The following is an 18,250-nucleotide window of genomic DNA, read 5'->3' on the forward strand; positions in this document are numbered from 1 at the left end:
GCATCTCTATACTAGAAGCCGACGACCTCGTCGAAACTTCCTACGTACACCTCGGTCCTTTCATTTTGCTGTCGGCAATACTTACTGCCGGCAGGTTACACTGTTCAACAGTTACGGCCACACCGCAAAGGATGCGCAGCTTGCCCACCTATACGTCGAAGCCTGTGAGGGCTCCCGAGAGGTTGAAGTATGACAAAGCCGTGCCACGGATCAATACGAAGATTGTAAACCCAGAAATGATTCCTTTCTCGTCAAAATTCTCTTGCTTAGAGATGTCCAATACCCCTACCGTCTGCCATTGATACTTGTCGGAATCCCACTCCTTTCCAGCGTACTCAACCGGCTGATCGTTGAGATTCTCGAGCAAATGCGCCTGGAAGAGATATTCCGCGGCATTGTCTTGATATATTTCCCTGAGCCTCTCGTGCAGGACACAATTGGGGTGGCCGTCAACAGATTCTGCAGCGCGTTACTTTTGAGCAACGCCGTAGGGCGCGAGATTGTGCTTCACAACATAGTGTCGATACGCAATTTGGGAATAGAATAGAGTTGACTCTAGAAGTGTAATCCGGACCTTTCATTGCGATCGCTGCGCTCCGCGTCTTTGCGGGCATGCAGGAGTGTATCAAGCTCATTTGGTTCAGCGCCGTACTTCATTCAGAGTCTGGTGGTGATCTTGGCGTCGGCCAGGTCAAGAGCTGGGGTGCTGTTGAACTCAATATCCTGGGTCGAGAAGTCCTTGCTAGCTTTGAACATAATGCCGTGAGCATTAAAGAGCTTCATGGCGAAGCCGCAAGGCTGGGCAATACGATCCTAGGCCAAGTCAGCCGGTTGGTCAAGTATTGGAAAGATTACAATCATTGCATCAAGCAAAGGGTCACTAGGCTCCGAGCTGTATTTGCAGATCACGGGATACTCGCCACCCCTCTCTAGAAGCGCCGTCTGCTGGAGGTATGGTGTCAGGTCGTCAGGAATAATGAACGTTCCCTTCATAATTCTCTGTGTCCCAGCACGTGTCCCAGCCAGGCGATGACTGTTGTCATTCTGGCAATACAGTCGCTGGATCTCATTGGTCTGCCCAGCCATTGCCTCTATATCTTCAGCCTCGCCAGGTTAGACACTCTCCACCCCCATAGAATATACTTCCGATTTGCTAAATCGACTGTGAAAGGGGCTTACTGTTAGAACAGTAATCCGGCCCTCCGAGATTTGGTCTTTCGATACGCGGCCATGGAATAAAAAAACTAGGCAAACTTGACCACTAACAGTTAGCTTCCATGTGTCTTGGTAATAAGTTTTCGACAAACATCTTGACTTGCCAACGTGCAGCTTTCCAAGGCATTCCAAATCGAGTTGCCTCAAACTACAAACGCTACGGACGGCTAGGTTCACCAAATTTCTGTCTCACTCTCTATTCAACCACTCGAACCGGACCCGTTCATTTTCGGCAGTCATAACGCTTAAGGGCATGATTTGGTCGACTTTGAGGAGCGGCCACTATTTAGTCGGCTGGCCGTTATCCCGCTAGCACCAGCAGAATTGTGATTCCCATTCTTGTGGTCGCACGTGGCACAGCACATACCCATACTCCTCCTGAAGCCATCGATGGACGATCTTCAGGTCATTCAGAGGTTTCAAGTACTCGACTGCCCGTGTTTAGCGGACTTGTTGCAACTGGCGTGCGTAGAGTTGGCGTGTGGTTTCACCGACAGGTCATTCGTACGCGGTATCATGACGTCTTTCTTGACGTTGAAAGCTAGAGTATGACTCTTCATCGCAGGTTATGCCTTCTTTCCAGATAAAAGGGAACTCGAGACCTCGCTCCGTTTCCTGGTACAAAGGGTCGTCATCCCCAATCCTTCCCTTTCTTACGAGAAAGTTGAACATAACGAGCCCACAGTTAGGCTTGAATTGGCCCTGCCTTAGCATATCCTTGACCTGTGTCACAGTGTAACTCGTAATGTGCGCAATGTCATCTTCATTCTTCTTGAAGACGTAATTGGGATCGTGCACTTCATAGTCGAACACGTATCGTATTCCCGGCTCAATCTTCCCAGCTGCAATCGTTGCCGCAGTTCCTGGAGCAGTGGGATTGAAGACGTGATAGGTTATAATGGTGTCCGGTCCTTTGGCTTTTATGAGTGTTTGATGGAGTTGGTCGTCTTTCACTTCCTCTTTGGCTTCGCGAAGAATGATGTCGAGTGGAGTCTGATCCTGCCTACCATCGTTGCCGCCCGCCACAATTTGATCAAAGCAATTTGGGTAAGAGGACTTGGAAGCCCCCCGTTGTGCTAGCCAGATTATCATGTTTTCACCGTCGCCGTGGAACGCGTTGAGGTGAGCACCACTGGTCACAATTCCGAAGAGGGGTACTACGCCATAGATCATATTGAACGGAATGGGTGCGCCGATGACAGGTGTTGTTTCTTGCATCTCGGGACCATCTTTACCCCAGAGCCCTCTGGCTTGAGGGTCGCCATGAAGCCGGGCGCAGACCTCTTTGAAGGTGTCCTCGAGAGCTTTTGAAGAAGATTCATCCAGGGGAATGACGTTGGAGTTTTCGAATTTGAGCAGCTGGCGCCGGCCATTCCCCCCGCGTGGTTGGTCGCAGAGCCGTTGAAGGTGTGTAGCCACGTTCGCTAAGATGTACCCGAATCTGATCAATTTCGAGTGTGGTCGCCCCTCGGTATCGTATCGCTTGGACGTCAGACAAAAGGCCCAAGTTCCTTTGGGAATGGTTTCGGCATTGACCTGGTAGGGATTGATGATCATTTCAGGCTAGTACTGTGGAGAAGAGAGTGAGTTCGCTATCAAATATGAGTTCTCATGAAGATCTTGAGTGCACGCCTTGATAAGTCTACTATATCTACTTTGAGAGGAAAGCATATTTGAATATTCATGAAGCCTTTGGAGAACTCTTTGGCGGAATCAGCTTGTTCATTCAATGTTCCACAATCAATTGTACTCGATTACATGCATTCACTGGTAGTGGTCAGAACCAACACGCAACTCCACGATTGTTGCACTGTTCGGTCAGCACATAATGACTGTTTCACGCCGTTGGTGGCCCCGCGAATATGACCGAAGTGAATGTATTGTTGGCGAACCGTGTGCAACGCCCTGCGTGACTGCGACCACAGCGGCGAAGGAGCAACAATGCGTTGGTTTGGCCTCAGAGAAAAGGATGATTACCAGACGCAGATGGTACATGGCCCTACCATGCCTCTGCAATGAATATGGCAGTAGTGTAGTCAAAGGACTTCAAGGTAGGAATGACTATATAATCCTGTATTCTCGTCTGGATGGATTCGTTTCAGACTATGATGCTTGATCACAGACATCGGAACCGTTCTCGGATCGTATTAGATTACAACGATTCTCCGTTGGGGCCACAGCTCGACTGAGAATCGTCACCAATTATATGCGGGGCGCATTAAAGAGCATAGCAAGGTCCGAAATCCTGCTGATGTTGCAAAGCCTCTGTATTGTTCGCAAGGTGAGCTGGTATGGGGCCCAAGTCTTGCAGCTAGGTCTTGCAGAACTTGGGCTGAGAGATACAACGAGTTGTACGCCCCACTCATGGCACCTAATCGGTATGCTGTCAGACACTGGACCGGGGCTTGCTTACTCTCTGTGAAATTTTGAAGGCTGGCATGATGCGGGCATGAAGTTCGATAGATTTGTACGTTTGTCCCCCTGCATCTGGTCAAAATCAAGGCAGTATCGCCAGACGTTAACGACCCTCTTGCCTGATAGTCCCCCGAGAAATTGCCGTCGGATCACGAGCTCATGGCAATCAGCCTTATGAGGCACATCTGTCAATGATGGCGAACAAACTGATGATCTGCTAGGGGCAGGCAGCAAGGTCCAGGGCTTAGGGGGTGGCTGGCGGGGGCTGACAGCGGCTGCGCCACGTATGACGGAACTACCCCGCCAATTCGCGCTGTCGGGATCATCGGCGCTGGGCTGCCTCCTTGTCGCATTTGGTGCAGTCGTCCCCCTTTGTACAGGCAATCTCGATACCCTAAGTAGGAGGCGATCTGTCTACTCCCCTCATTTTGTCATTCCGCCTTTCCCCCTACTTTCATCATTTATCCATAGCGAGCCGCCATTCGAAGCATTGAAATTCGCCGGCGCATTCCATCGCAAACAGACATCATGTCCTCTCAAGACTATTACGGAGGTGGGGGAGGTGGCTACCAACAGTCGCAAGGTTACAGCCAAGGCCAAGGGCCTCCCCAGGGTTACCAATCGCAAGGCTACCCTCAGGTAAGTTTTTCTTTTTTCGTGGCGGTATTGCGTCCATCCTAACAGCCACTTACTAGCAGGGCGGATACCCTCCACAATCGTCATACAACCAAGGCCCTCCCCAGCAGAACTACGGCGGCGGACCCCCATCGCACCAGCCCTACGGTCAAGACAACCGACAAACCTCTCCCTATCCTCCCCAGCACCAGTATAATCAACCTCCACCTCAGCAAGGCTACGGCGGCCCTCCTCCCCACCAGGGCTATGGAGGTCCCCCTCCCCAACAAGGCTACGGCGGGCATTCGCCGCAGCCTAGCTACGGAGGCCACTCGCCCCAACCTGGCTACGGTCAGAGCCATCCCCCTCAAGGCTACAGCCAGGACAACCGGCAGCACTCGTCCTACCCACCGCAGCACGGCGGTCCCCAGCAGAGCGGGTATCCAGCATACCCGCAACAGGGCCAGCACGGCGGTCCCCAGGACGAGCGCGGCCTTGGCGCGACGCTCGTCGGCGGTGGAGCGGCCGGCTGGGCGGCCCATGCCGCAGGTGGGGGTGCGCTTGGCACGATCGGAGGCGCCGTGGCCGGTGCCATCGGCGCCAACTTGTTGGAGAACAAGTTCGAGAAGAAGCACAAGAAGCACAAGAAGGAGAAGAAGGAGAAGAAGCACCACAAGCGGAGGGGAAGCGGCAGCTCCAGCTCGAGCTCCAGCTCTGATTCGGACTAAGGAGCGTCGCCATGAGTTGTCCCGCATTATTTCCTCACCTCAGCCAGGAACTTTGCTGTGAGTCTTATTTCTGGGCAGTAATGGATTGTATGAGAGCTGTACGATGCATCGTTCGTGCAGCGCGAATTTGTCTTGCACTGCTATCTAGGCAGTCAGGTAGTCATAAAACGTATATGAACATGTCATGTCGCGATTGATTCGAGTTGCCCGCCCGCCCATGTTGCATGCTCTACTTATTGACTGACCTTGCTACTGCACATGCGTCCGCCGTCAAGCTCTGCCATCGCACGATCGAGCGAAGCCAGATACAATCCTGGCAGCAACCCGCCGTGGCTGTGCAGACAGCAACCCCGAAAGCAGGACACCGCAACCTGCCTCTTTACAGGTCTCACTGATGCGTAATAGGAGATGCGACTGTTAGCATTTCGGTCGGTTGAGCAAAAAATTGGCTTATCAAGACCTGTCTCTAAAATTCGCCTCGGCATTGCGAAAATCAGAGCGCGCGATTACCTTCCGTCACAGCTTGATGATATCGTACTCTAAGTATTCCTTGGCAAATCCCTCGAATGGATCCATTGCAGCACAATATGCACTAGGTCCTTAATGCCTAAACTTCAACTTCGGCGTCGCATACTGGTTGTCCTGATGGTCCACGAAGTCCTGGTTGTATTGTCAAAAGCGCCGTGCTCGGTTGGTCTTCGGTTTCGAGGGCCTTGTCTTTTTACCGACCGGCGGGCTACATGTGATGAACATGTGGGTAGTGATGCGCCATGGCCAGGTACCAGGTTAACTCAACCCACAACACAGGCATACCTAATAAGGCATGCGTGACACTTCTGTCCTCCGACGCGAATAGCCTGCTTGATCATGGACCCCTAGGCCATCTGATCCTCCGTCCCGAGGTCACAATGATTTACAAAGAGCGGGGAAGCGGAAGCTGTGGCACCCCTTGAGCTGAACCCCACTGACGCCAAGGGCCTCATGGTCAGTTCCTGTTCGGCGCTTCTTTTGACCCCGAGCCTCCCGACCGCCCAGCGGACTTTGGAACCCCGAGACCCTCCAAGACGTCACTCTGCGCGGGGCAGAATTGGAGAGCTTGGGAGAGCTATCGGCCGCTTTCGGGAGTCAGATTAGGGGACCGCATTGCCGTACTGCGACAATCAAAAGTCAAGCCCGCCCATCACGAAGCCTCCTTCTCACGAGGCCTAAGACCAATTAAAAGGCATTCAAAGTGACGGAGTATCTGAGATTTTCAAAAAGCGACAGAGTGCGACTGCCGCGCAACGACACTGGATCCAAGACTCGACCAACAAAACTGTTACCAACACCATGCGAGCCACACAATGCGCGCTGCGCCCAAGAGTGCTGCTTAGGGCATCACTCGAGGTGAGACCAGCTGTTTGCCAGGTACGCAGTGCGAGGTTTGTTTGCGCGCAGTCTGCGAGGCCGATACCCAGGAGGACGTTTGCGACGTCTTCAGCCATGTTCTCGGCCAAGGCGCCAGAGGTGAAGAGAGGCGGGTCGAAGCTGTTTGAGTCGGCGGACCATGCGGTCGCCGACATTAAGAGCGGGTCGACAATTCTCAGCTCTGGTTTCGGCCTTTGTGGTGTTGCCGGTACGTCTCATTCACCTCGTCATTGCAAGCTCTATTCGGCCTGCCTTCGCCCTTCCCAAGACTTGTGCTCATTCTTTGCGTTCAGAAACACTCATCACTGCCCTGCACCGCCGCGGCCCCGAATCCCTACACTCCCTCACGGCCGTCTCCAACAATGCCGGCCAGGAAGGCAAGGGCGGCCTTTCGGTTCTCACCAAGGCGGGCCAGGTTAGCAGGCTGATCCTGTCTTTCCTCGGCAACAACAAGGCTTGGAGAAGAAATATCTGACTGGTGAGATCGGCTGGCCACAAGGACCTCGCGAGAGGATACGCGCGCCGTGCCGTATCCCGCCTCTACACCCCACGGCGCTCACTCCCTGCTGCAGACGGGCGACATTCCTGTGCGGCTCGATGCCTCGGGCAAAGTGCTCGAACGAAGCCAACGCTCGCGAGAGCCGAAGAGTTTGGCGGCAAAGCCTATCTCATGGAGAAGGCGCTCACGGGTGATGTGGCTATCCTCCGCGCCTGGAAGGCCGACGAGGCCGGGAACTGCGTCTTCCGGTACACGACCAAGGCCTTTGGTCCCATCATGGCCAAAGCCGCCACCCCTAACCATCGTCGAGGCCGAGAACATTGTGCCTGCTGGCGCCATTGACCCCAATGACGTCGACCTTCCCGGCATCTATGTCGATCGTATTGTGCCGGCGACGGCCGAGAAGAACATTGAGATCCTCAAGACACAGGAGTCCCTCGCATCACCCCCCGGCTCGCCATCCTCGACCTCCTCCTCAGCGAGCGCTGCCCAGAGACGCCGTGACCGCATCGCCAAGCGCGCGGCGAAAGAGCTCAAGGAGGGCTTTTATGTCAATCTTGGTGTCGGTCTGCCAACACTGGCGCCATCATTCCTTCCCCAGGGCGCCAAGGTCTGGCTGCAGTCGGAGAACGGCATCCTTGGCATGGGCCCTTACCCTGCTACGGCAGCCGACGCCGATGCCGATATCGTCAACGCTGGCAAGGAGACTGTCACGCTCGTTCCCGGTGCCGCAACGTTCGACAGCGCCGAGTCCTTCGGCATGATCCGCGGCGGACATGTCGATGTGTCGATCCTCGGCGCACTGCAGGTCAGCGCCTCGGGCGACCTGGCCAACTACATGATCCCCGGCAAGGTCATGAAGGGCATGGGTGGCGCAATGATCTGGTCTCCAATCCTGAAGGCACCAAGATTGTCGTCGCTACCGAGCACGTAGCCAAGGATGGAAGTGCCAAGGTGGTCCAGAGCTGCAGCTTGCCGCTGACAGGTGCTAACGTTGTGAGCACCATCATCACGGACCTTGTGAGTACTTCCTGGTGATTCCTTTTCCTTCGTTGAAAGATGACTAACGGTCTGCAGTGCGTGTTTGAAGTGGACCGGGAGGCCGGCACGTTGACGTTGACGGAGATCGCGCCGGGTGTTGAGCTTGAGGAGGTTCAGGCCAAGACGGATGCACAATTCACCGTGGCCAAGGATCTGGAGGTTATGGAGTAAGATAGAAAGGAATATCTCTGTGTAGCATAGGCAGGTGTTGGTTGGCTGGGTCTTGGCTTTTTTGCCCGGGTGCAAAATGTTCTACTGCTTAAATCTCCTCGTCCATGGTGTGAAGGTTTCAAGTGACGCAAACAACGCCCGCCCCTTGTGTGTCGCAGTGAAGGCTCTGCTTCGAACTCTGCTCTATTCCGAGAATGTCTTGAAAGAACCAATCCTCAGGGCTATAGTGAACCGTTGGGCTGAACTTCTTTATCGATTCTGAATAGTTACAATTCGACGTTGCAGATGAGTCAAGATGTCTCAACGAGAACACTGACCATGTCAAGATGACTCCCTGTTGCCAGCGGAGCCTGGATGAAGTGGAATCGTGACCTCAAATCATGAGCCCGCGAGCATGAATTATTGAGCGTTATAGTACGTCTACAACTTCGCTCTCGCTGCAAAGTTCCCACCACCTAGCGCCTCCGATATGGAATCCACGCTCTTCAACAACCACTCGCTACCCTCATCTCCAGCCAACCACTCGGCACCCTCCACCTCTTCCTCGCCCGCCGCCTTGTAGCTGCCGTCCTCAATCGCCTTTCGCAGGCCGAAAACATGGCTCAGCACCTGCGGACCGACACCCGTCTGCGCCCTGAGGCACGCAATAGCGATAACGCTCGTCAGCACGCGCCCCGTTGCGGCGAGGTCGCCCCTCTTCTCAGCTGCCGGCTCAGACAGCAACGGTCCGTAGTGGCTGTTGAGAATGTGCACTGGTAGATCCGGGTGAGAGGTCGCCAGCTTCGTAACCAGCTTGTCTTCAAAGGGTGCGTATACGCTGTCCCAGAGGGCACGTCCACGGGGCCCTGTTGTCTCGTCAGGCGCGCGGCTCGGCCGCGTCTCGAGGCGCGACTTCACTTCGGCGGGAAGTGCGGCGTGAAAGGCGTTGAGGCAGTTGATGGATCGGGGGATGCCGTTGAAGGAGATACACTTCAGGCCAACTTCGCGGATGAGCTCGGCAGTTCGTACGGCTGCGTCGCTGCTGCTGCCGTTATGAGCCGAGGAGGCTGTCGCCACCTCGTGGAGCACAGGCAGCGCATCGGGAGCATTGAGGGTGAATGTCGCAGCGGTCGACAGCACGACCCAAGGCTTAAGACCGACGTTTCGCTTCGCGGCGTCGCTGGCGATGGCGCTGTAGACTTCGCGGATTCTTGCTGGAGCTGCGGTCGGATCGCCTCGCGCAAAAGGCGCGTTGATGAGAGCCTTGAGGCCGGGTGCGAGCTTCGACATGGTAGGGTCTTGTTTCCTCTGTTGTCGCTGTTGCTCTAGACAGTTATCTCTATTGGCAGCGTGTTTTGCAGAATGCTCGGGGTCCATTGAGTCGAGAAATCAATTCGATGATGGCACTTTTGTTTGTTGGCGATCAATGCTGCCGTCCTGCCGAAGGTCGGATGGCAGAACAGCTACCGAGGATCGGGCCCCAAATGTGGATCCCGGCAGTCTTGTGGAACCTTGGATGTCCCACGGCTGTGGAATAGCCCCCAATATTGACTGCGGGGGCCCGGACTGTACATTTGCTGTCCGGCGGGCAGCTCGGCGGAAGGTGTGTATACTGAAGGCCAAGGTTTTGTCGGCCACGCATCAACCTCCGAGAAGTGTCTGAACTGTTACATGCGCGAGGGGCCAGATCTGAGGTATAATGCGGAGACCCTAGGAAAGGCCTGGTGCATGCAAGTTGACTCAAGCTTGATCGGACGATATTGATTTCGTCGAGTGCTGCATCTTCGCCCATTCTGCACTTATATCGCTGCTCAGCGAACAGCTACAGCAACTCAAAAACGCATGGCTTCTGTGATCTGAACTGATCCCCTCCCCTATCGCTGTGCTCGCTCCTTTTATCTTGATACCCCTTCCTTCATTCTTGTCATGTCGTCTTCAACAAAGCAAAATGAGCCATTTTGGCTTGGGTGAGTTTCCGCCTAGCCCGGGTTTGAATAACCTCATGCTGACGATTCTTCGAGCGGTGCTGCCGCTTCCATGGCCGTGTGCTTCAGTGAGTTTCCTACTCACCACCATCTCAAAGCATTGGCTGAACAACTTAGCCCACCCACTGGACCAGACCAAATAGTGAGGTCCAACCAGCCATGCCATAGAACCATGTTTGGTCAGCTAATACGTCTAGTCGTATGCAAGTCCTCAAGTCAAGAAACTCCATGTTCCGCGCCATGTACCGATTCGCATCCCGAGACGGTTAGTGCTATACTTTCTCTTGATACGTGGTCGAGCGGATGGTTGACGTCGGAAGGCATTCCATCCCTTTGGTCCGGTCTCTCAGCATCTATCGTGCGACAGTCCATGTACTCCACAGCAAGATTCGGCCTGTACAACAATCTTGCCGCCCGGGCACAGAGCTGGACGGGACAGCAGAAGCTGTCAGCAGCCTGGACAATTGCCTGCGCTGGCGCTGCGGGCGGCCTGGCCGGTCTCGTTGGAAATCCGGCAGAAGTAGTCCTCGTTCGGATGTGCGCAGATGGCGCGAAGAACACCTGCAGAAAAGTTTCGCATACGCAAACGCCTTGGCGGGGTTCTACCGCATAGGAAGAGACGAGGGCTTGGCGACCATTTGAGCGTGGCATGTCTGCGAAATGTTGTGCGAAGCATCCTGATGAGTAAAGTGCGAGGCAAACACCAGTACTGCGAGCTTTCGGCTAACCAATGTAGATGTTGGACAGATCGCAACGTATGTTCTATCGCACGCAAACTCAAGGCTGGGCATCCGCTAATGTTTGTCCAGATATTCCACGGCGAAGCACTACCTCCTGGCGAGCGGCGGCCTCAAAGACGATGTTCGAACACATACTCTCGCCTCATTTCTTGCAGGCACTGTCGCCACCACAATCTGCGCACCCGCGGATGTGCTCAAGAGCAGGATCCAGAGTGCGTCCGCTGCTGGCTCAGGTGGCAACGTCAGTAAACTCTCTTCTACCACATGTTCTGGCTAAGCTGACCGATGATCTCTGTAGTCCGTTGTCCAGATCATCCGCACAAGCTTGAGGGAGGAAGGTCCCCGCTTCCTCATGAAAGGCTGGACACCTGCGTGGCTGCGGCTTACGTGAGTCTCTCCGAACAGTAGCATGATATGGTCATATACTGACAGCCGTAGACCAAACACTATTCTGACGTTCGTATTCATGGAACAGCTGAGGATACTGACACAGTGGACTTTTGTTCCTGCAGGCGGTGCTACAATGAAGATTTGAGTGTTTCCATACAGAGCCTTTAGTAGTCACGTATCTTGCAACGCCTGTTTAGTAATTGAAACCTGGCAGATTTGGCCAGTTGAGGCCTTCAAAATTGTCCATGTCTTCCCATGAGAGGCTGGCACCTGCTGGGTCGAATGCGTTGTGCGGCTGATTGAGGATCTCAATGATCTGCTCATCAGACATGGTCGAGAACTGCAAGGTCTCCGGCCACAACTGTGACTGTGATGGCGGTTGCGGATAGCCCGGCTGTGCTTCCGCTGGTCCGAGGGCCGCCAGACTCTGGTCACTGCTTGCTGGAATAGTGGCGAAGCCGAACTGGGCAGCCCCCAGTGTCTCGGCGGCGGGTTGAAAGTGCGCCACCAAGTGCTCTTCAGCCGCAGTAGCAGCCTTTTTGGTGAGGCCTCGCAGATATTTGCCGTAAAGTGTGGATAACCCGTTGCGGTGTTTCGTTTTGTTGCCAACGCGCTCGAGGACGCACGCTGTTTGTTCGATGAGATTTCGGACACTCGGGGCCAGGTTAGAGCTTCCACTGGCGTATGTGCTCAGCGTGAGAGCGAAGCATGCTGCAAACGCAATCATGATACATGTGTTGTTCGGCATCGACTGAAGCCTAGCTTCGCCCTGGATGGCTACCCGTAGAACCGTCAACGCCGATGACATGCCAGCCGTACGGAAGAACTGGCGTACTTCGATGGGAGCTGTCGGGTGGTTGATGACGCCGCTGTAGATGGATAACCGTGTATGAGTGACGAGAATTTCAACATAAGGTGGCAGTTTTCGCTCCGGTCCAGATCCAATAGATAAACCCCAGTCTGTATTCCACTGATCAAAAAAGCGTTCGATCGCGCCTTGAATGGATTGGGCGATGAGAGATCCATCCGAGAATGTGTTTTGTGATCCATCACACATTGCCCGGACTGTCGCGAAGATGCTATCCAAGTCACGGCGCAGAACAGCCATGGAAACCAGATGTCCGTCGGCAGGGTCAGCAATATCTGACCTGTGCCAATTGTCACAGTCCCGTAAAGACCTCGTAATGGGAACTGTGAAGCTTCGTCCGCGAGCTAGAGACATGCCACGTTCAAGCACAAACAACGCAATCCAGCATCGTTCTCGCCGTCGCAGTAATCTTCTGCCCATGGTTGACGCTGGGTCAACGTTGCCGAGTCCGTCAATAGCCATGGCGGTACGGGGATCTACGCAGTCGCCGCGAGCGACCGCTGCTGCGGAACCGAGCATGTCCGTTGAAACGAGTAGCTTGTGTACGGAGAGGTCTATTGCAATGGTCATTGCCATGGAAACGTACCAGCAGGTCTCGTCGTCTGTGCTATGCTGACCTGGGAACATCCATGGGACATTAACCATAAATGCCAGCACGATTTCAACCGATTTGTGTCCTTTGATAATGACTCTGTGCGCCAGGCTCTTGGCGTGAGTAGATAGTCGCTTCGACAGCGCAGCATCTTGTGGTCTGAAGAGCGCGGAGGCAGCCATAATTGATGTGGTCAGAAACGCAGACCGGGTTCTTGTGAATGACACTGTATTTATGACAGGATCAAGTCCCCATCGGGTGTGGGCGAGGTTCTTGTGGAAACTTGGAACTTCCTGTTAGCAAGAAGAGAATGTTCTCCGTCAATATCCGCACTCACTAGGTAAATAGATCTTCGGCTTCCGCCTCTGTTACGAGACCCATGCTGATCGGGTCAATTTCGTCGCCAACGTCGAGGTTGACACGCACGGACGTGAAAAACGACTGTATCTCAGTATCCTCGTCGGGTTGTTCAGGCTGCAGCTTCTTCCGGCCGCTCTTAGTGACCTGCCCAGGCGAAGGGCCGCCAGGAGTCGGAGACAGCTGGAGGTTGGACGCCCGAGCAAGCAGCTGGAGAGGGTTTTCGGCATCATCAATCGTCAGACTGCCTTCTCTATGCTGTGCAACGTACGCATTGCTATCAGGGGTGTCCTCCGTCTCGTCATCTTCATCCGTTGAAAGATCATCGCCGCCACCTCCAGTTTCACGACGTTGCAACCTTGTCGTACTGGAGCTCACGGATGGATGATCTTTCGTTTCAACGAGCAGATTTTGAAGGTCGAACAGAGCCCTACTGTCCTCATCGTTCTGCTCGCCTGACTTGACGCGCTTCAGAGCCTGTTCAATCTGAAAGAGGGCTTTCTCCAAGCCTTTGCGCTTGCTGTTTATTGTTAGCAACCGTCTCTGAGGGGGGCATAGTGCAGACAGTCACACTTCTTAATGCCCTTTTGCCGTCCAGCATGGAAAGTGGGACGAATACATTCAGCATTGAGCTGCACACATCTCTTGCATTTGGCTTGATCCTTGGACCAATCGCATTTAATCTTGCTTTTGCGACAGACCAAACAGGCAGCCTGCTTGGGCCGCTGAGCGTCCTCCATGACGCAAAGGGTTTCGGCGAAGATGACCAAGGGCGGGGTCAATGATTGGGCATGAGACGTGGAATGAAGTTGAGGACTGGGTCACTATCGGATACGTTGATGAAAAGATGCTTCCGCCACGTCGAGTGCAGTAATGGAGATGTTGCCTGCATGCGTCGCCGGTCTTGAGGCTCTCGCAAGGCCGCCCGCAGATTGACTCGATCGAGTGAAGAGCGCCGTCGGGATTGAAACCCGCAGAATGAGGTCGGTTGGTGATCCAAGGCCCATTGAGGGAAAGTCAATCCCCACGGTCGTATCCAATGAACAAGCGGTTACCTACTTAGTCAGCAGTCAAGTGAGTGTCAGAACATTCAGTCGGTGAGTAATCGGTGAAACGACTAGTCGACGAGTCAGGACCATTCGTCTACCTGTCGTACCATGTACAAGTAGGTCCAGGCTCAGCCCTAGCAATGTTCAACGGCGTGATCGTGGGTGGCCACTGGGAACGATGTGACCTTCGCTGTGCTCCGAGAAGATCATCTCGCCGGATCAGCATTGCCAGCATTGCCAGCATCACCAGCTTGGTGGGACTCATCATCGGAATGGGAGCCGATCGTCTTGAGACTCATTCAAGCTGTTCTCAAACACCCTGGAGCGTAAGGCCCCATTTCCCATCAATCAGCCATGCATTCGCCGAACCGATGATCACACAACACAGGCATCACATCTACAATACTGCCCTACAACGCACGAGCAGGGCCGAATCGACAGCCTAGCTCCGCCGGACTGGACTCACAGACACGCAGGCACGCGCTACCCCGCTCTGCGGGACGCGCCCGTCACGCCAGTATCAAGATGGGAAATGAATCAACAAAGTTCGGCGCGTCTCGTCTGCAAGAACCCCGCGTCTCGTCACACCACCAATGCAAGTTGACGCGTTCCAGTCCTTCCTAGCGCTCATTGCGACGTTCTCAGACCCGAAGCTGCCTTGTTGAGGGTCAGATCAAAGCTCTGTTGAGATTCTGAAAAGATTATGCGCACATCACATATGTAGGTCCCACGAGCATGGCGCCAAAAGGGCCTCCTCCCGGGCCGCAGACGGTGGGGCGCCGCCGGCGGACTAGTTTCGCTTCTCTTCTCCTTCGTCCCGTCATCGGGAGCTCATTGTCCTCTCCAAGGTTGTGGAACTCACGCGAACACAATAGAGATCTGATCTTCGACGTCTCCCCTCATCCGAAATTTTCTTTGCTTCCTCCTAGCTGAGCGAGCCTGTCTTCAGCTCCTCTTCTGGGATCAAGCTACCGCAGCATCGGGCTCTGGCGGGCGGAGACGTCTAGATGGTAGCGAGATGACCTCGGAGCCACATCCCATGGAGGGTAGGTGTCGTTATCCACCGCCCCATGGTGTCATCGTCAGCTACAGAGATGGCAGTCTGGAAGCCGTAAACGGTCGATCTACAGTAGCTTGGCCTGTTGCGAATTTATCCAAGCACTGCCTGCAGCACAAGGTACAATTTTGGACTGTAACTTATGATTGGCACGAGATGTGCCAGAGCCGTCCATGTTGTAGGCACGACCCGAGCAACAGCCCTGTATTCATAGCCCTGCACGCCGGCGGTCAGGCCCGTCGAGTCAGACAGGCGCATCGTGGGATTGTCTATCCTGAGTTCATTGCCTTTGTCGTGACTCCGCACGAGGGTTGCATCACGATCGCAAACTTTTCTCTCTATGATCATCGCCGGCACCAAGCGATCCCAGCGCGGCCAACTCAGAATCTGACATGCATCCGCTCCGCCCGTTAATCCCGCCTCAGGATGGACGGGCAATGGCAAGGTTAGCCCCGCAAAGCCCTGTAGTCCTAGGCGAACAATCTGGCCAGCCTGTATGTCCGGGCCATTGAGAACTTGACTTCAGATGAACGAGCCCCGCTGTCGGCCGGGTTAATCAAGATGTGACGCCTGCTTTGCACCGATCGAAGTCTCCGCAAATGAAGATGAAGTCATAGTCATGCTCGTCGCCACTTCAACTGTGCACCCGTGGACCGTTTGTTTCTTGCTTGACCTGGGGTTGCTGCTCGGCTCGGCGTAGCGTGTAGCCTGTTAACATCGTGAAGAAAGGAACATGAAGAGCTGTTGCAAATTTGTGGTTTGAGCTCAGGCCATGCATCACCTTCTTCACCGTCCTCGGTGGCTGATTTAGGTCCAGGTGAGACACGCCGTCGCCTCGTGGCCCCCTTGTTGGCAGCTGGAATGCTGTGGTGACAGCCGCTGGACAGGCCTCGGCGGATTGACAGTTCGATCATCGGAACAATAGGTGCTGACAGCCAAAGCCCGCTGTCTGGACAGGAAGTGGAACTGCTCATCATCATGTCGGTAAGCAAAAGCCTTCGGGTTGCCCGTCGAAGATGCCCTGCATCTTGAGCCAGAAAGAACCAGATTTTGTTCCGCCCTCGTTTAACAAATGATATCTGCTCTAACCTAGGTCTGTGTCCTGGCAGGGCCTCTACTTGGATTTTACCACCCACCTGTCGCCAAATGATTACCCAGCCGCCAGTCTTTACAAACTGCCTGTTTGTACTCGAACTCAGTTTATGATTTTGCCAGGGGACTCATTTGGAGGTCTAAAACGATGTGTCGCAGCCCTAGTCCATAGGTTCAACGGATCGCCGAGTGATCGAAAGGAAATCATACTGCTCATGTGAAATCACACCCTCCATTTCGGAGCGGCAAAAAATTTCAAGGATGACGCGGGAGCCCCTGAGGAGAAGAGGCAAAGCGTCAGGTACAAGGTCCTGATTGGTCGCGGAGCCATGTAGCTGAGCCGCCGCTCAGGGGTTGAGGGTGTGGAAATAAGTAGGCACTACTCTAGATTAACGCTTGGCGGACTCTGCGTCTGATTGTGTGTTTTGTGGGCGAAGCGTTGGTGGCCTGTGGGCATCGACAGCCCCTGAGGTGTTAGAACTTAGCATTGCCAGCCTGTGAATTTGTTAATTCAACCTGAAAAGCGCGTTAAAAGGCACTACGGCTTGCGATTGAGTGGTGCAGCCGGGGGCGCATATCGAGATGAAGGGCGAAGCGACCTGTGTCAACATCAAATGGGCCTGTGTCAACGACGACTGCGCACCATGTCGAATTCGAGGTCCAGCAGCTCGGTTCCATGGGTCTCGCGACGCTGAGGCCATCACGCCCCGGTAGCCTGGCGCCCAGGCTACCTTGTCGATGTTCTCGGTCCTCGCCTTCGGCCACAAGCTACCGCCATGGTGTCATAGCTATGGATGCCGCGACAGGTCTTGCTTTGCGTGAACCCCAGAACAAAAAAGGAGTCGATGACGCCTGTCTCGTCTCATCTCAACGGCTCAAGGGACGATAGCCAAAAGGAAACTGAGGAGCGATATGGATGAGACGTGACTCAACACTGAGTCTAGTCCGCCGTCCGCCGTCTCATCAACCATGCGGCTCGAGTCAGGCCCTTCAAAGTGAAGTCCCCAAAGTGAAATCGAGCGGGGAAGCTGTCGCCGTATTTCATTTGTGTGGTCGATTCGTCGACGACCAAGCTGGGTGGCGATCCAATTGAACATTGATTAGAGCAAACGATGCCGCGTGTCTAGCACGCCCAGTGACACTTGAGCACTATCTGGTGCTCTGAGCTCACTGTATCGCAGCCATTGGAACACCGGTGCAACCCTGTGAAAGCCCCCCCCCCCCAGCGCTTGCCTGATGGCCCTCAGTAGGAAAGTCGGAGTGCCGAGGGGATCGCCGTGAGCCAAGCATATTGCAGCGGGCATCTGACGGGGAGGAGTAGCCCGACGAAGTATCAGAGAAGCTGAACTGAATCTGGCGAATCTGGCGTCGACTCCGGAGCCTGCTTATTCATGATGTTGCAACATGCTGCCGCGACAAAAATGGTTGGTTACAATGTCAAGTGAGTCTTGAGATGGAAAACAAGGAAAACCGTCGCATTCTGGATCTAGAGGCTCAGTAACGGCAACCTCGTGCCAGAGGGGTACATATTCTTTTGTACCGAGCTCTGCTTTACGCCAATCAACCGTCTTGCGGTGAGCTCGACCAGGTTACTCGTGTCTCGACATGTCTTGCTTGCTCATGTGCCCTGATTCAAATGATCGATCAGACAGACAAGGCAATAGAGCGTGTGACAGGGATGGTGGACGGCTGCTTACACTCCGTCTTGCGCAGGATAAGTTCATCTCAGTGTGTTCAATCGTAAATGGGAGCTTTTCGTTTGCCGGCGCGGCCGTGGAATGCTGAGGGTGCCTGGTGCTCTGTGTCCCTTCTAGACAACAACGAGAAAAATGACGGTGCCCAACAGACGGTCCTTGGCTTAGTACGTTCCCTGAGAATAACGATCATCCAGAAATGGATGCTCTTCGAGGCGGAAGTCACGACGTAAGGAAGACAGCACCGCCTCGCTGCTGGTGCTCTTCATTTCTATCTACCTAGGTAGGTAGGTAGGTTGGTACCTTGATCAGTCAACCACCTTCCCAAGTAAATGTGCCTCCCAGTTGAACACTGC

At 54.2% G+C, this 18,250-nt stretch overlaps 7 protein-coding genes across 7 annotated transcripts; 3 read left to right on the top strand and 4 right to left on the bottom strand.

Moving 5' to 3' along the window:
* Window positions 1-657: 657 nt before the first annotated feature.
* VDBG_09630 (conserved hypothetical protein) lies at window positions 658-783 on the bottom strand (the record flags this gene model as incomplete). The annotated part of the gene is made up of 1 exon (XM_003000389.1): window positions 658-783. The coding sequence occupies one exon, from the start codon at window positions 781-783 to the stop codon at window positions 658-660; it is 126 nt and encodes a 41-aa protein (XP_003000435.1).
* Window positions 784-1,713: 930 nt separating this feature from the next.
* On the bottom strand, window positions 1,714-2,772 carry VDBG_09631 (conserved hypothetical protein; the record flags this gene model as incomplete). Its single annotated transcript, XM_003000390.1, has 1 exon — window positions 1,714-2,772. The coding sequence occupies one exon, from the start codon at window positions 2,770-2,772 to the stop codon at window positions 1,714-1,716; it is 1,059 nt and encodes a 352-aa protein (XP_003000436.1).
* Window positions 2,773-4,158: 1,386 nt separating this feature from the next.
* Window positions 4,159-4,973, top strand: VDBG_09632 (predicted protein; the record flags this gene model as incomplete). Its single annotated transcript, XM_003000391.1, has 2 exons — window positions 4,159-4,269; window positions 4,326-4,973. The coding sequence occupies 2 exons, from the start codon at window positions 4,159-4,161 to the stop codon at window positions 4,971-4,973; spliced, it is 759 nt and encodes a 252-aa protein (XP_003000437.1).
* A 1,329-nt stretch (window positions 4,974-6,302) lies between these two features.
* On the top strand, window positions 6,303-7,813 carry VDBG_09633 (succinyl-CoA:3-ketoacid-coenzyme A transferase subunit A; the record flags this gene model as incomplete). Its single annotated transcript, XM_003000392.1, has 3 exons — window positions 6,303-6,588; window positions 6,674-6,812; window positions 6,880-7,813. 3 exons carry the CDS (start codon window positions 6,303-6,305, stop codon window positions 7,811-7,813), a joined length of 1,359 nt encoding a protein of 452 aa, XP_003000438.1.
* Window positions 7,814-8,511: 698 nt separating this feature from the next.
* VDBG_09634 (conserved hypothetical protein) lies at window positions 8,512-9,360 on the bottom strand (the record flags this gene model as incomplete). The annotated part of the gene is made up of 1 exon (XM_003000393.1): window positions 8,512-9,360. One exon carries the CDS (start codon window positions 9,358-9,360, stop codon window positions 8,512-8,514), a length of 849 nt encoding a protein of 282 aa, XP_003000439.1.
* Window positions 9,361-9,996: 636 nt separating this feature from the next.
* VDBG_09635 (mitochondrial dicarboxylate carrier) lies at window positions 9,997-11,330 on the top strand (the record flags this gene model as incomplete). The annotated part of the gene is made up of 8 exons (XM_003000394.1): window positions 9,997-10,037; window positions 10,092-10,123; window positions 10,173-10,197; window positions 10,253-10,320; window positions 10,792-10,822; window positions 10,865-11,036; window positions 11,094-11,182; window positions 11,234-11,330. The coding sequence occupies 8 exons, from the start codon at window positions 9,997-9,999 to the stop codon at window positions 11,328-11,330; spliced, it is 555 nt and encodes a 184-aa protein (XP_003000440.1).
* Window positions 11,331-11,378: 48 nt separating this feature from the next.
* On the bottom strand, window positions 11,379-13,742 carry VDBG_09636 (conserved hypothetical protein; the record flags this gene model as incomplete). Its single annotated transcript, XM_003000395.1, has 4 exons — window positions 11,379-12,927; window positions 12,983-13,522; window positions 13,576-13,634; window positions 13,704-13,742. 4 exons carry the CDS (start codon window positions 13,740-13,742, stop codon window positions 11,379-11,381), a joined length of 2,187 nt encoding a protein of 728 aa, XP_003000441.1.
* Between the last annotated feature and the right edge of the window lie 4,508 nt (window positions 13,743-18,250).

This window comes from Verticillium alfalfae, genomic scaffold (assembly GCF_000150825.1).
Source record: "Verticillium alfalfae VaMs.102 supercont1.15 genomic scaffold, whole genome shotgun sequence".
NCBI lineage: Eukaryota > Fungi > Ascomycota > Sordariomycetes > Glomerellales > Plectosphaerellaceae > Verticillium > Verticillium alfalfae.